At 44.8% G+C, this 16,166-nt stretch overlaps 1 protein-coding gene across 1 annotated transcript in view; it reads left to right on the top strand.

Moving 5' to 3' along the window:
• Positions 1-89: 89 nt before the first annotated feature.
• Positions 90-16,166, top strand: part of JMY (junction mediating and regulatory protein, p53 cofactor) — a 128,158-nt gene continuing 112,081 nt past the window's right edge. Inside the window, exon 1 of the mRNA XM_027829003.3 lies at positions 90-1,348. Coding sequence (XP_027684804.2) covers positions 422-1,348 — 927 coding nt within the window. The 5' untranslated portion in view covers positions 90-421. The remainder of the gene's footprint in view (positions 1,349-16,166) is intronic.

The raw sequence follows: 16,166 nt of genomic DNA, 5'->3' as shown, positions 1-16,166 counted from the left end.
GAGGAGCGGGCGCCTGCGCCCCAAGCCGTTCACAGCAGAGGAGCCGGAGGAGGGGTGGGGACAGCAACTAGCCAGGGGGCGGGACAGGGCCCTAGGGCGGGGTGAGATGCCGCAGCAGCCGCGTCGCTTGTAAACAGAGCCTGCTTCTGCCCACGTGATCGTGCGAAGTACCTGTACTGGGAGCTGTATTGTCCGCGGCGGCGCCCGCCCGGTGCAGGACGCTACCGCGGCGGGAGGCGGGGCCGGCGCAGCCCGCGTCGCGCGCGCTGGGCAACGAGCCGCAGCAGGAGGCCGAGCTCGCGAGCGGCTGTTTCCCCCCCCGGCCGGGCTCCGGCGCATCCTTCTCCCCCAAGATGGCTGAAGGCGGGCAGTGAGCCGGCGGTGGATGCGGATGCCTAGCGCGGGCGCGTAGCGGGACACCATGTCCGCCTTCGCTCTGGAGGAGACGCTGGAGGCGGACTGGGTGGCGGTGAGGCCCCACGCCTTCCTCGAGGGAGAGAAGCACAAGTTCGCGTTCATCGTGGCCTGGAACGAGATCGAGGGCAAGTTCGCCATCACCTGCCACAACCGGACTGCTCAGCGGCAGCGCAGCGGCTCGCGGGAGTTGCGCCGGGGCAGCCCCGGGGGGCCGGAGCGCAGGGCCCCTGCCCAGGCCGGCGTCCCCGCGGCCCGCCGGACCCCGGCCTGCGGGGCGGACTCCAGCCCGGCCAGGAGCGCCTCGCATCCCCGTGCGGACTCGCTGCTCCGGAGCTCTGAGAAGGGCGCCGCGGCCGGGGCAGAGGCGATGCTGAAGAGCCCGCTGCGGACGAAGGCCAGTCCAGTCCGGAGGCCGCCGCGCAGCACGGAGGCGGCGGCGCCGAGCCCAGCAAGTGCGGCCGAGGAGATCGAGGTGCTGGAGCTGGTGAAGGATGAACCCGCGGCCCCTCTGCTCTTGCTGCCGGGACCCATCCAGCAAGGTACCGAGCCGGCCGCAGACGCGGACTCTCCGGGGGAGGAGTGCAGCTGGGCCGGCCTCTTCTCTTTCCAGGACTTGCGGGCCGTGCATCAGCAGCTGTGCTCGGTGAACTCGGAGCTAGAGCCCTGCCTGCCCGTCTTCCCTGAGGAGCCCTCGAGCATGTGGACTGTGTTGTTCGGGGCCCCGCAGCTGTCCGAGCAGGAGATGGACGCGCTGTGTTACCAGCTACAGGTTTACCTGGGCCATAGCTTAGACACCTGCGGGTGGAAGATCCTCTCCCAGGTGCTCTTCACCGAGACCGACGACCCTGAAGAGTACTACGAGAGCCTGAGCGAACTGCGGCAGAAGGGCTACGAAGAGGTGCTGCAACGTGCCCGCAAACGCATCCAGGAGGTGAGGCCCCAACACAGCTAGGACCCCTCTGCTTAGCCTCCACTTTGTGTCACTCCCTGTAACTCTGCTACCTCCCTCACCACCCGTACAATTGTACAAGTTACATAGAAAACTAGTGTAGAAGAGGAAAACTTCACTTTGGGTGTAGCTAAAAGGTAAAACTTCAGAGATGGAAAAACTGGGCTAGACCTTGCTGGATCCAGAGCCATATTTGGATTGTTTCAAGTGCTCATTGTGTCAGGGGCCGGACTTCTGTGATGTCCTAGGAGCAGCTAGATTCTAAACAGTAGAATTTAGAGGTTTGTGGATAAAAATTTGCTGGATCTGGCAAGACCTACATGCCAGATATATGTTTTTTGCATTGTTCTTGCTTCAGGAAGTGTTGGAGTCTGGATTTTTCTGTTTGAGTGAGATTAGCAACATGTGTTTGGGAGCTAGAGGTAAAAAAAAATGTAGGGTCCAACAGATTTTGGGTACACATATGTGTCTTTGCAGTGCTAGTGAGCAGTGTGTCGATTTTTTTCAGTAGAATTGGAATTGCATGTCTCTTTAGCTAGAAGAATTCTGGGATTTGGGATTTAAAAAAGACCTGGTTCAAAAAGAATCTACTTTAGGGGGGAGGGATAGCTCAGTGGTTTGAGCATTGGCCTGCTAAACCCAGGGTTGTGAGTTCAATCCTTGAGGGGGCTGTTTAGGGATCTGGGGCAAAAATTGGGGATTGATCCTGCTTTGAGCAAGGGGGTTGGACTAGATGACCTCCTGAGGTCCCTTCCAACCCTGATATTCTATGATTCTGTGATACTTTATGTTGCTGTTGTGCCAGTTTGCAAAAGGGTCTACATTTTTAATTTATTTTTTTTAAAGTCCACTGGGACCTGCTATTTTTGTTTTGTTTAGAGGGTAGAATTTGGGGGACTGGAGTTAAAAATACCAGGATCCAGGTACAAGATTTTGTTTCTCCAGTGCCATTGGGTTGAGATGCATCAGGATCCAGATTTTTCCAATGTTAGACTATTTTTTATCTAGGTTTGTACAGTGTTGGCCAAAAAGCTGCCAAGCTCCAGATGCCAGATCTAGGTTTTAGCTAACATCAAGTGCTGGCATGCAATGGGGTCTGAACTTTTAGTGCCATAGGAGCAGCCATACTTCATTCATGTCATAGAATTTGGGTGATGGCCAAAATAGGATAGATCCTACAGGATCCAATTGCTGGATCTGGGTTTTTGTAGCATTGATGCTCAGATTTGTGGAGGTCTGGATTTATTTTTGTGGAGGTAGCTAGATTTGTTCTCTCTTCTGACCGTACAGTTTAGGGTCTTGGGTCCATAAATAATCAGGATTCAGGGTAGATCCAGCTTTCACCCAGTGAATGGAGTCATGGAGATCCACAACATGTTCATTCTGAGGATCATGCCATGATGTTGAGTCATGACTTTCACTACAGTGCAGCATTTTCATGCATTGACACCTCATTACAAGGCTGTCAGAATTCGTAATTGTGATTTTTGTGGCATTCTTACCACAAGGGCCAAATTCATCCTTGGTATTTACTTAATTGGTGATATGTCACTGATGAATTTGGCCCAATACTCCTTTTCTCATTTGCCTTTCTTGTCTGCAAGAGAGGAATAAGAAGCAGCCTAAGACTCTTGGCCATTTGCCTAGCACTCTTTTTGTATGGCACTGTGTAGTACAAAAGAGGTGCCTATGAGACCAGTGGCCTCTGAGAGCCATGTGTAAGGCCTTGAACCTTATTTGGTGATAGAGCGATTGGTTCAGTATTGCTACCCTATAGTTATCTGAGTCCTGATGAGTCTCCACGTACGCTGCTTCTCCACCAGAATCATAGGCAGAAAAAAAAAAAATTAGGCAGCCGAATAAGCAGTCTTCAGTCAGATTCGGGTGCTATCAAGGTCTTGCATTCTTGATGAATGTGTATAATTCGTTGCAGACAAAATGGCATGGCAGCATGTGTGTATTTGACCACAGTACAATCTTTCCTTTCCATGGTAACTGAACTAATTGTATCCCTAATGTCTGTACAGTTGTATCTCTGTCAGTGCCTATTGTGTAAATCAATCCATCATTAATTAAAAAGTGCTTCTTGTTTAAGAAAGGAGACCAACTGGTTGATCTGCTCTTTCGCTTTTGGCTCTCAGGTTTCTGCATCCGTACCTGTTGAAGCAGCTTGCTTGGTAATAGCTTCATTTTAAACAAATAGTTTATATCATTTGGCTATAGATGATAGGAATAGATGATGGGGTATCCAATATTTGTTAATAGGTAATTAGGTAATTCTGAAGATAGAAGTTTTCTGTGCTTTGGAGACAAGCTTGGCTCTTCCTCTGAAATGTAAACCTGGAGGATCACATTTCATATATTCTCTTTCAACTTGCCTTTTCCATCTGTACTTGAAATCTACTTATCACTGGATAGGAATATTAGATTTCTGCAGTTTTGTATGGCTATGAGTGCTTTGAGGGGCAATGCTGAGTGTTCTCAGCATTGGGCGTGGTGTGTGTGTTATGAAACCTGGTAAATGTAGATGGTTTTGGTTAGTGTACAAAAGATTTCAAACAGTACTTAACATCTTAAAACATTTTTAAGGCTTACATTTTTTCATGTAACTTTTCATAAGATAAATTCCATTGTGCACTTTAAGATGCTATTTTATTATTTCTAAAATACTTGTAATATCCATAGGTGTAAATTCTATTAATTTGAAGGGAGTAAGGGGTGAAGCAATCTGAGCAAAAATCATCCCCTTTATCTTCATTGTTGTAGTGTCCCACTCTTTGCCATCTGTTGCTTTTCATAAGTGCCACAGGATCCAATTGATCTTTACAGCAGTTAATAATTGGTGCTGTTAGTACTAGGCATCTTTCTTTTCCTGAACTGTAAAGTTTTAATATACCATAAGCATTTCTCTCCACTTGCAGTGACTCTCTTGTGCAACAAAGATCCAAAAAAAGGAAGACAAAAATAGTTGTACAGGAAAGATATAATCAGCATTGTAAGGATTTGATTTTTATCGGTTAATGTCAGTAAATGTCAATTTCACATAAACTGCAGAAAAAATAATTTCCCTGGATGATCATTGAAATGTACAGTGAGACAAAATAAGAAACATGCTGCTTGAGAGCTTTAGAGTTCTAAGAATATTTCCTTTGTATATTTTGATGTGACAATTTGTTTTAAATTATAAAGCTTTTGCTTCTTGAATCTCATTATGTCATTAAATAATTGTCTGACCTCCTCCCCCAATGTCCCACAACTGTGAACATTTAAATAAAAATCAGAAAAAAGGCTTAAATATGAACAATGATATTATTCATGGAAATTATATAAAAATCAAATTCTGCCAAGTCTATTTAAAATTATTTTAATAATTTGTTTTTCTTTTGGTGAAGAAATGCATTTAACTATAGAAGTAAGAGTGTTTTTGCTGGTATAAGCTGTATCTACACTAAGTGGGTTTGCTGTATAGCTATACCGGAAAACTTCTAGAGTAGACTAAGCCTTGCTTTACTCCCTCCTGCTTAGCCAGTTGTGAAGTGGAGGATCTGAAGAGATGCCTATACTACATGCATACTGCATCTTCTCTTTTATGGGGTCCTTCAGTGAATAGTATCTTTGCTTTTCTCTGCTGCTGCTCCTATCTCTTCTTAACTTCAGCAACATGAAACTGACTCTTGACAGTTGCACTGCTGCAGGCAAGGCTCTGAATTGTGTTTGAGAAACTGGCTAGAACTTGTTAATTTCATCCTGCTGCTGCTTGGTAAAATTACTAACAGCAGTTGAAGGGAGGTTGCAGTAGTCCACCTGCAGGTGCAGGAAGATCACTCTTCATTTGTTTACATTCTGTTTATATTTGGGTTATTTTCATGACCTTAAGATCTAGGAACAATTTTAATGAAAGCTTAAAGTCAGAAGGAGTTAATAATGTAATTCTCTTATCTGCTGTGGCTTGTTTACCACTGTTTTGGGGCTAATAGATTTTATTGTAATCTCTTCCCCAATTTAGTACATACACAGAGCACTTTACTGAGCAACTGGATAGCCTTATAAATCTTAATTTTTCAACTCTTGGTTTAATTTTGCTTTTGATTAAAAATGGTAGACTTAAACAAATCTGTCAAGTCTTATGTACTATTGATATAAATAACAAAGTTTGCTATCACTGAAAAAAATCCTCCCTATTTGCATACATCTTGTATTTGATAATAGTGCATATTGTTAGTCATACTGTTTTCTTTGTAGAGTCAGTGAATTTCTGTTGTATGTGGTTGGCTTTTTACATGGCCATAGAGGAGAGAAACAAACAAAAAGTCAGGTCACAATATTGTCAGTGAATTATTTCACATTTTGCAGTTGATTAGATTTAACAGTGTTGCTTCAAAGGGATGCTGTCAGTGTAGGAGTTAATTTGTCAACGTCGGTATAAAACAATTCAAATAGTAGTTAACAACTTGTACGGATGCTGTCTCATGCACATTTGAATGTTTTTGCTTCTGCTAAAGGCAGCGTTCTACAGTGAAAGCAGTATAGTAAGAAAGTGATGTATTTGCATGATAATTCCAGTAACTTAAAAACTAAACCATAGTTATTTGACTATCATGTAACGCCAATATTTAAGAAGGGCTCTATAGGTGATCATGGAACTTACAGACCGGTAAGTCTCACGTCCGTACTGGGCAAATTAGTTGAAACAATAGTAAAGAATAAAATTGTCAGACACACAGAAGAACATAAATTGTTGCGCAAAAGTCAACATGGTTTCTGTAAAGGCAGATCGTGTTTTACTAATCTGTTAGAGTTCTTTGAGGGGGTCAACAAACATGTGGACAAGGGGGCTCCAGTGGACATAGTGTACTTAGATTTCCAGAAAGCCTTTGACAAGTTCCCTCACCAAAGGCTCTTATGTAAATTAAGTAGTCATGGGATAAGAGGGAAGATCCTTTCGTGGATTGAGAACTGGTTAGAAGACAGGGAACAAAGGGTAGGAATAAATGGTAAATTTTCAGAATGGAGGGGGTAACTAGTGGTGTTCCCCAAGGATCAGTCCTAGGACCAATCCTATTCAACCTATCCATAAATGATCTGGAGAAAGGGATAAACAGCGAGGTGGCAAATTTTGCAGATGTTACTAAACTGCTCAGATCACTAGATCATTACCTGTTAGGTTCACTTCCTCTGGGGCACCTGGCATTGGCCACTGTCAGTAGACAGGATACTGGGCTGGATGGACCTTTGGTCTAACCCAGTATGGCCATTCTTATGTTCTTATGACTGCTACTAACAATTTGGATTTAGCTTTGACATAAATGTATCTGTTAAATGTGTAGCCATGCACTCTGTCTCTTCTCATAATTCAGTGCCCTGCTGTTTAAAGTCGAACATTGCCTTTTTATATCCATTCTGGATTATCAAATAGTTTGTGTATAGAATCATTGTTGTGATTGAATACTGCAGAAGGTAAAGATAAATCCTGTCTAGGAACTGTAATGGTTAAATCCGAAAGATTTGCAAGACTTCTTGTAAGAGGAATAAAGCATACTTTTTGTTTTATACTTCTCTTTGATTTGAAATTGATTTGAAATTCAGAGACTTCAAATCTTGGCTTCTTTATTCATTATTCTGAACCTTTTATATGACTTTCTCTGGTGGTAGTCATCAGTTAATAGGGTGGTATTTTTTTTTTCAGTTGAAATAAAAGGGAGCAGAATAAAGCCAGCATTGAGCACTTCGAAAATCGCAGATCTCAAATACTTGTTGGTGATAGTTTTATTAGAAACCAATATTGTTGTTCTGCAGTCTTGATTCAACACTGAATATTTGAACAAAATGAACGTGAAACCACTCAAGGTGAGTGTAATGGGTTGGATCACAGAAAACCCCTTGGGAACTGCCAACTAATGTGCTGAGACTACCTCTGAGCCCGTCTTCCCTGGCAGCGTGGGACTTCAGAACCTTGCCTTGTTTGAGCCAGACATGCTAGCCTGCTACAAACACAGACCTAGGTCTGAACTACATTCCACAAACTGCAGGCTTAACTGAAAACAGCTTGAGAAGCGTTCCTGTCTCCAGCACCCAGGTACCCAGCTTCCAATGGGGTCCAAACCCCAAATAAATCCGTTTTACCCTGTATAAAGCTTATACAGGATAAACTCATAAATTGTTTGCCCTCTATAACACTGATAGAGAGAGATGCACAGCTGTTTGCCCTCCCAGGTAATAATACATACTCTGGGTTAATTAATAAGTAAAAAGTGATTTTATTAAATACAAAAAGTAAGATTTAAGTGGTTCCAAGTAATAACAGACAGAACAAAGTGAATTACAAAGCAAAATAAAATAAAACATGCAAGTCTAAACCTAATACAGTAAGGCAGTGATTACTAATGAAATCTCACCCTCAGAAATGTTCCAGTAAGCTTCTTTTACAGACTAGTCTCCTTCTAGTCTGGATCCAGCAATCACTCACACCCCTCTGGTTACTGTCCTTTGTTCCAGTTTCTTTCAGGTATCCTGTGGGGGTGGAGAGGCTTTCTCTTGAGCCAGCTGAAGACAAAATGGAGGGGTCTCCCAATAATCTAATCTTTCCAAGACCAATCATAATGTGCACTAATTAGTACCTAGTTGGGAGCCCTAGCCAGAGAGGATTTTTTTCCAGAGTTGTCCTTACTCAGCTGTCTTTTTCACGTAGGGCATGTTTTCACTAGCAACGTTAAAGCGCTGCCGCAGCAGTGCTTTAACGTGGCTGTGTAGTCGCAGCACCAGCGCTGGGAGAGAGCTCTCCCAATACTATAAAAAAGCCACCTCCAGGAGGAGAGTAGCTACCAGCATTGGGAACACAGCTCCCAGAGCTGGTGCACTGTCTACACTGCCACGTTACAGTGCTGAAACTTGCAGTGCTCAGAGGGTGTTTTTTCACACCCCTGAGCAAGAAAGTTGCATCGCTGTAAAGTAGCAGTGTAGACAAGGCTTTAGTCTAAGTTAGAGTTGCTGTCTGCATACGGGCCCATTGGCATTTTTTTTCAGTTTATCATGGACTACTCAAAGCTTACAAGTGCCTTAGAGTCAAAACTCTTAAGATCTAGTTTTCTACCTGACTCATCCTGCAGCTAACACAGCATTGAAGGTACTATGATGATATCGTAGATAAATAGAAATCACAATGGAGTAACTTTCCCATCTTGCAAACTAAAAATGCAAATGCATCAACACTTCTTTCTTTTTCAAAATGAAGATCTCTGCACTTCTGAAATATCAAGTGTATTTTGTTTAAAGATTAATGTGTTATGTACAAGGTGTATGCCTGTGCCTTAAAATGTTATCAATTAAACTAAAACATTTTAATGTTGAGAGTGAGATATTAACTTGAAGGCATGGAAACATTTGACTGAGGGAGATATAGAGCTTACTCTAAGGGAACATTATAAAGAATTCTTGAGCCTTAAGTAAAACTTCTGAAGTTCTGCTGGAATTATTTTGTCCTTTTAAGTAGCAGTCTTTTGTTGTTTTTAAAAAAAAAAAAAAAAAAAAAAAGCTTCACCGTTTTGCCTTCCCTTCCTACATTTTGTTGTCTTTACATTTCACTTGTTTATATATTGCTCTTCCCTTTTACTTTTGTTTTGTGGGCAGAAACAAATTTGAAACAATTTTGGTCTTTGAAGCAGTAATATCCTATCTTTTCTCAGCGGTTAGGGTTATTGTAAATGTGATTTTGCTTTCCGCTGACAAAGTAGCGTGTTGGGGAAAACAACACAAGAATGAGCTTCTTTAAAAGTGTACAAAATTAATAGTTTTAGGCACTTCATTTGTAATAGATGACTACATCTTTGAAAAAGCACTTTCCCAGATTCAAACCTCTAAAATTGACTTATGCTTAGAAATCCTCGTGCTTTGGGAGGTTTGTGACCATAGGTAAATTGAAGTTCTGGCTTGCTGCTCTGAACTGTTGCTTTCTTGTTCCCAAGCATTATAGGGTACTTGGGCCAGGTCTGCACTACAAACTTACATCAGTATAACTGTGTTGCTCAAGGGTATGAAAAATCCACACCCCTGAGCAATGTAGTTACACCGACCTAACCGCCGATGTGGACAGCAGTATGTCAATGGCAGAGCTTCTCCCGTCGACCTAGCTACCACCTCTCGTGGAGGTTGATTAACTACACTGACAGGAGAAGCTCTCCCATCAGCATAGCAGTGTCTTCGCTACAGCGGTGCAGCTGCGTCGCTGGAGCACTGTACGTGTAGATAAGCCCTTTTCTCTAACAAAGATTCCTAGAAAACTGGACAATGTTGCATACATGTAAAAATATTAAAAAATGTTTAACATTTATATATGGTGCTTCTGTGGATGGACTTTGAAAAAAAGAAATCCTTTTAGTTCTTTATTGCTTTTACTAAAGATAATCATGGGTACTATTTTAATCTAAAAAACAATAGAATGTGCGTAATACCATACATATCCCAAAGGAAGAAAAGGGCTTTAAATTTATACGTACACTGAAAAAAAGGGTACCTACTCAAAGACTCTGGGCTCCAATTTAAAAATCCCACATTAAAAGTAACACTAATGTAACAAAAATGCAGCAATACCATTCAGTATGGTCTGTAACTAGTGAGCCAGGAAGTTTTAAAAACCAAAATCACTTTCCTTCTTCAGTAACTCCCCTCTCACTTTTCTGGCCTCTTTTCAAATGCCTGGGGAAAAAGATGAGCTGCTTACACAGCAGTAATATACTATCAAAGCAGGTTATTTAACTGTGTAGACTGTGAGTGGGGAGCATCTTGATTTTTGTGCACTGGGGACTTTAAAATTGATCTAAGGTCAGTAATAATTATTTAGTATTCAGTGTCAAAGTTTGAGTTGTTCATGCTCCTAGGTTCTGGTCATAATAAATATGCTGAAGTTTTTTTATAGTGATACTAATCTAGGCATGTGCAGTTGGATCACCTTAGTGTGCCTGAATATAGAGGGAGTGGATGTCTATGTAATATACACTTTTTCGGCTCAGGACCAGAATTAGGACACTTGCTATGTTTACACTGGCAGAGTTACATCGCCAGCAGCTAAAGTGCCGCTCAGAAAGCACTGAAGGGAAAAAACCGCTGTTGTGTATTCACACCATCAGCTGCCTGAGCAATAGCGTGTTCACGCTTGCGGCACTTGCAACGGTATTTGGAGTGGTGCACTCTAGGCAGCTATCCTGCAGAGCATCTCTTCCTCTTCTGCTGCTAAGAGTTGTGTGGAAAGGTGGAGGAGGTTGCGGGGCATCCTGGATCCTGTCCCAATGCCCCGTGATGCATTGCTTTGCATCCCGGCAATCCCTGTGCTTCCATTCGCATTTGGTGCCATCTTTCAGTGGTTTGTGTACTGTATGCTCTGCCTCTTCGGTCTGCAGGAATGGATCCTGCGTTGCTGACCAATATGCTGCTTTCTCTCACTAGCACATTACGAGTGGCAGTGGAGTAATTCCTTAAACTACAAAGGCAAGAAGAGTTCGACATGGATCTCGCCACGCATAGTAGCTATGACACGAGATTGCTTGTGGCATTCATGGGGGCGTTGACCACAGTGGAACGCCGCTTTTGGGCTCGGGAAACCAGCACGTTGTCATGCATGTCTGGGATGACGAGCAGTGACTGCAGAACTTTCAGATGAGGAAAGCCACGTTCATGGGACTGTGTGATGAGCTCGCCCCAGCCCCGCGGTGCAATGACATGAGTATTAGAGCTGCCCTGTCACTGGAGTAGCATATGGTGATTGCACTGTGGAAGCTGGCTACTCCAGACTGCTACCGATCGGTCGCTAACCAGTTCGGAGTGGGAAAGTTGACCATTGGAGTCGTGTTGATGGAAGTGTGCAGGGCCATTAATCGCATCCTGCTCTGAAAGACTGTGACTCTGGGCAACGTGTGTGACATTGTGGATGGCTTTGCAAAAATGGGCTTCCCTAACTGCAGAGGGGCGATAGATGGCACACACATTCCAATTTTGGCACCACACCACCTAGCACATTAATCGGAAGGGGTGTTTCTCAATGGTTCTCCAGGTGCTTGTGGATCACAGTGTGCGTTTCACAGACACTAATGCAGGCTGGTCCGGAAAGGTGCATGACGCACGCATCTTTTGGAACATTGGCCTATTCAGGAAGCTGCAAGCAGGGACTTTCTTTCTGGACCAGAAGATAACCATAAGGGAAGTCGAAATGCCCATTGTGATCCTGGGAGAGCTTGCCTACCCCTTAATGCTGAGGTTTATGAAGCCATACACAGGGCATCTTAACAGCAGCAAGAAGCGGGTTCAACAACAGGCTGCTGTCCATTTAAAGGCTCGCTGGTACTGTCTATATGGGAGGCTGGACCTGGCCGATGACAATATTCCTTTGCTTACAGCCACATGCTGTACGCTCCATAATATTTGTGAAGGGAAGGGTGGAAGCTTCACTCAGGGCTATACTGCTGAGGCTCAGCGCCTGGAGGCTGAATTTGAACAGGCAGAAACCAGGGCTATTAGAGGGGTGCAGCGCAGGGCCATAAGGATCGGGGATGATTTGAGGCAGCAGTTTGAAGCTGAAAGCCACTAATATTTGTTGCTATGTTCGGGAGTGCAATGCTTGTAATGCTAGGAGGTGATTGTGATTGGTGCAGACGATGCACTATGAATGTTTAAGAAAACTGCCTGTTGCTTTGCAGGGCTCTGTTTGCTTTCAATTAATGGAATACAGATTGCTTTCAAACCAAAACAATTCTTTTATTAAAAAACAACAACCGGAGGGGAGAGACAAACAAAAACCACATCAGCACTGTGGGGGAAGGGAGGGTCCCAGGAGGAGGTGCAGTCCAAGATGGTTAGATTTGTGTATGTCCAGATATCCTATGCAACCTTGTCCTTTGGAGTACAGTGCAGCGGGTACTGTACTTCAGCAGGGCTCAACTGTAGAGGGATGGGTGTTGAGTGCAGTGGGTACTGGGAGTCCACAGGGCTGGACTGTGATGGGGGAAGAGTGGAATGCAGTGGGTACAGACTGGAGCCAGGAGGTTGATAAGAGTTGGTTGGCGGTGTCTAGGGGGTGCATGGGAAAGGGTTTTGCGACAGTGGCTGCAGGGAAGGGCGGGCATGGAGCTGCTTGGTTTGCAGTGCTAGTAGTGCTTGAAACATGTCTGCTTGGCGCTCCATAACTTTTAAGAGCTGCTCCATGGCTTCGTTCTGGTGCACCACGTTCTTCTTTCGGTCCCTCTTCTCGCTGTCCCGCCACTGTTTTAGTTCTTGTTTTTCGATTGTGGAGTGCACCATGATGTCACACAGAAAGTCCTCTTTAGTTCTTCGTGGCTGCTTTCTAATTTTGTGCAGCCGTTCAGCTGCCGATAACAAAGAGGGTGGCTGGGCTTCCGAGGTGATAATCTGTGAAGCCAAAATGCAACATTTTACAGAAGCAGTATTTTTTGCAACACACAGACCACTGATTCAGTGATTTAGAACACAGCCACTATTTACATACCTGTCACTAACTGGCTGACCCCAGGCAAGCACACAGGAGCCACAAGACCCCCAAAATGGGGAGTAACTGCAGGGGCAGGGGAAATCAGTGTTCCAGAACCATACTGTACACTGGGCACATGCCTCTTGGGGAGAGCCAGCACTTTAGGGGGGGCTTTATAATCATTCCTGTACCCACATTTTCCACAGGCTGTGTTTGTTATGGAAGGTATTTCACTGCTGAGGGTGAGCAGAGAATCAAGGGAGGGCCTTCTCCAAGGCTGCAGCTTTCACCCTGGCTCTTATGCAGCTCGCTTGTGTGCGACAATGGTCCCCTCCCCAGTGACGGCAGAGTGGCACGGGAAAGTTACCCTCAATGGGGCAAGAAACAAAGCAGCTCTGCCAAAGAACCTGCGGCAGCAGATTGCCCAGTATCTCTGAGAGTTCCGTGGAGATCTCTGAGGCAGATTCCTGTGAAGTGAGGGAGTCCATCAATGCCCTGTTCTGCCGCTCAGACTAGGCGTGTGGTGGTACGCGCATCCTACAGATACAAGCCTGCTTTCTCCAACCATCCTGCCCCAACAACTTGCTTCGGCTATTCCCAGAATCAAATCCACTTACCAGGGGCCTCCTCTCCTGTTTGCGCTTTGCCAAGCTCTGACAGCTGTGACTGGCTAGCCTCTTCCGGGGTAGAGAAGAGCATGCATCTCTGACCTCTGAGTTGTCCTCTGCCTCTGGGTCCCCCTTCCCCTCCACATCCTTGTCCAAGATTTCCTCCTCCTGACTTGGTCCACTCTTGACTGGCACGCGAGCCACCTAAGTATCCACAGAGGCCCTTGCAATGGAGGTGGAGTTGCCACCGAGTATCGCGTCCAGCTCTTTGTAGAACCTGCAGCTCGTGGGCACAGCCCCCGAGCGGTGGTTTGTCTCCCGCGCCTTGTGGTAGGCTTTTTGCAGCTCCTTCACTTTGACCCTGCACTGCAGTGTGTCCCAGTCATGGCCCCTTTCTGTCGTGCATCGTGAAATCTGTCTGTAGGTATCATAATTCCTGTGACTGGAGTGCAGCTGGGACTGGACAGCCTCCTCTTCCCAAATGCTGATGGGGTCCAGCAGCTCAGCATTGCTCCAAGCAGGGGATCGCCTGGTGCATGGAGCAGGCATGGTTACCTGGAAAGATGCTTGGAGACCACTGCATGAGTCACCAAGCAAACAGGAAGGGGACTTTCAAAATTCCCAAGGAATTTAAGGGGTGGGGCTGATGGTTGGACAGCTGAGGACAGGGCAATAGAGTTCAAACCGATGACCAGAGAGGCGAGAAGAGGCATTGTGGGACACCTCCTGGAGGCCAGTCACAGCACTGTAATCGGCCAGTGTGTCTACAGTGGCACTGCAGCGCTGTAGCCCCGGCACACAAAGCTCTACACCTCTAGGGGTGGTTTTTTAACAGCGCTGCAACTGCGCAGTTTCTGTTCACTAAATGGCTTGGCAGTGTGTATGTTATACCAATAAAATAAAAACCAGCAGGATCTTATTAAAGGGAAAAAGGTAAAATACCTCATTTATTGTGAATACAGAAAGAATCATAGTAAGCAGTTAGTTATAGCTATAACATTCCATTCAATCTCATATTTATTCACACATTCATTCCTACAAACACACATACACACACAGGTTCTGCAAGGTTGTTATCATAGTTACCAGCCTTAGAGTTGCTCATGCCAAGCCACTGCCCAGATGGCCTGATCATGAGGAGGGAGCAGGGCCTTGTCAGATGCTCATCTGATGCTCCTGGAAGTTGGTTTGCAGCATCAGACCCCAAAATTCTCACTTTCTAGAGTCCATTTTTATAGGAATTTCTTCCTATGCCAGTCTATGGGAATTGCTTCATCATGCTGTTGCTGAATCAATCAGCAGATGGCACATTCCTGACGGCTCCCTGCTGCCAGGTGTTATTTTGTTCTTTGGCTCTCCCATTCTTGAGGCTGTTGGGTGGATTGCAGTCTGCCCTCCGGGGGTCCTCTGGTTATTTCCACTTGACGCCTTCTTCAGCCGATGGACACTGGATTGTTAGGCTGGCACCTCCCTGATCATTCAGTTATTATCCACGCCAAGCATCCATCCACATACATCCTCTATCTCTATTTTAATCACAATTGTTAATACAACAAAAGGGCAGGGAGTCTCTGGGTGCTGTTTCTGTTGTTACAGAGTATTGCTTTGAGTCTCTCTCTGTGTGAATTGCTTTGAGAGCAGACTCTGTCTTAGAATGTACTAACGCAATTAGCAGCTTGCAAGTTTCACACATAGAGGGAGAGAAACAGTACCAAAAACCAAGAGACCTCTTAATTAGTAATACCCTGGAATTTAAACTATGGGGAATCAAACTCATTTGTGATTTTAATACAGAACTTCTTTAATATGATCCAACATGTACACCGCGGGAGTTACACTGCAGAAGCTGCTTTACTGTGCAGAAACTTGCCAGTGTAGACAAGGCCTCAGTTGCTTGGTGTTCCTTCTCTCTTTCCACCTATTGCTGTGTTGCTTCCTGTCCTCTGCTTTCTACTTTACTTCATCTCTCCCTCTCTAGTTTCCTTCCCTTATTCCTAAATCATCTTTTCCCCTCTTTTATTAAATGTCCTGCAGGGCTTAGCTTTAAAGTCAGTCCTTTCTAAGTTGCTTACAAAATCCTGTTTTTGTTTTGTCTTCTTCACAGACTCCTATCTCTGAGATGTTTCAGAGTAACAGCCGTGTTAGTCTGTATTCACAAAAAGAAAAGGAGTACTTGTGGCACCTTAGAGACTAACCAATTTATTTGAGCATGAGCTTTCGTGAGCTACAGCTCACTTCATCAATGAAGTGAGCTGTAGCTCACGAAAGCTCATGCTCAAATAAATTGGTTAGTCTCTAAGGTGCCACAAGTACTCCTTATCTCTGAGATATTGCCACATAGGTAGGCTCTAAACTAGACAGCTGGTTCTTTCCAGTCATTGCATCTTTTTTTTTAAACAGCCATTTCCCTTCATAGTGTGTCTATAGTATGCTACAAATGGCCAGCAGGGCTTAGCTGTTATATAGCTTTTTATAACTGTGATGTTGCTATAATAGAGATGGAGGAGCCACTGAAAAACAGAATCTTGTAAATGGCTGGACCTGGCAGTTCTTCATAGGCCGCTGTGTAATCTTTGCCAGGACACATTTTGTACATCCTTTTCTCTAATCTAGTAGAGTGGTCTCCAAAGTGGGGTGCATGTACGACCATCCCTGGGACTGGGTGGCAGGAGGAGTGCCGCCAAAGGAGCACCGCCTGCACGGCAGCAGCAGTGCTCCT

The sequence above is a fragment of the Chelonia mydas genome, chromosome 5 (genome assembly GCF_015237465.2).
Source record: "Chelonia mydas isolate rCheMyd1 chromosome 5, rCheMyd1.pri.v2, whole genome shotgun sequence".
Lineage (NCBI taxonomy): Eukaryota > Metazoa > Chordata > Testudines > Cheloniidae > Chelonia > Chelonia mydas.
Note: the sequence above shows the minus strand (reverse complement) of the source record. Positions and strands in the feature narration are given on the sequence as shown.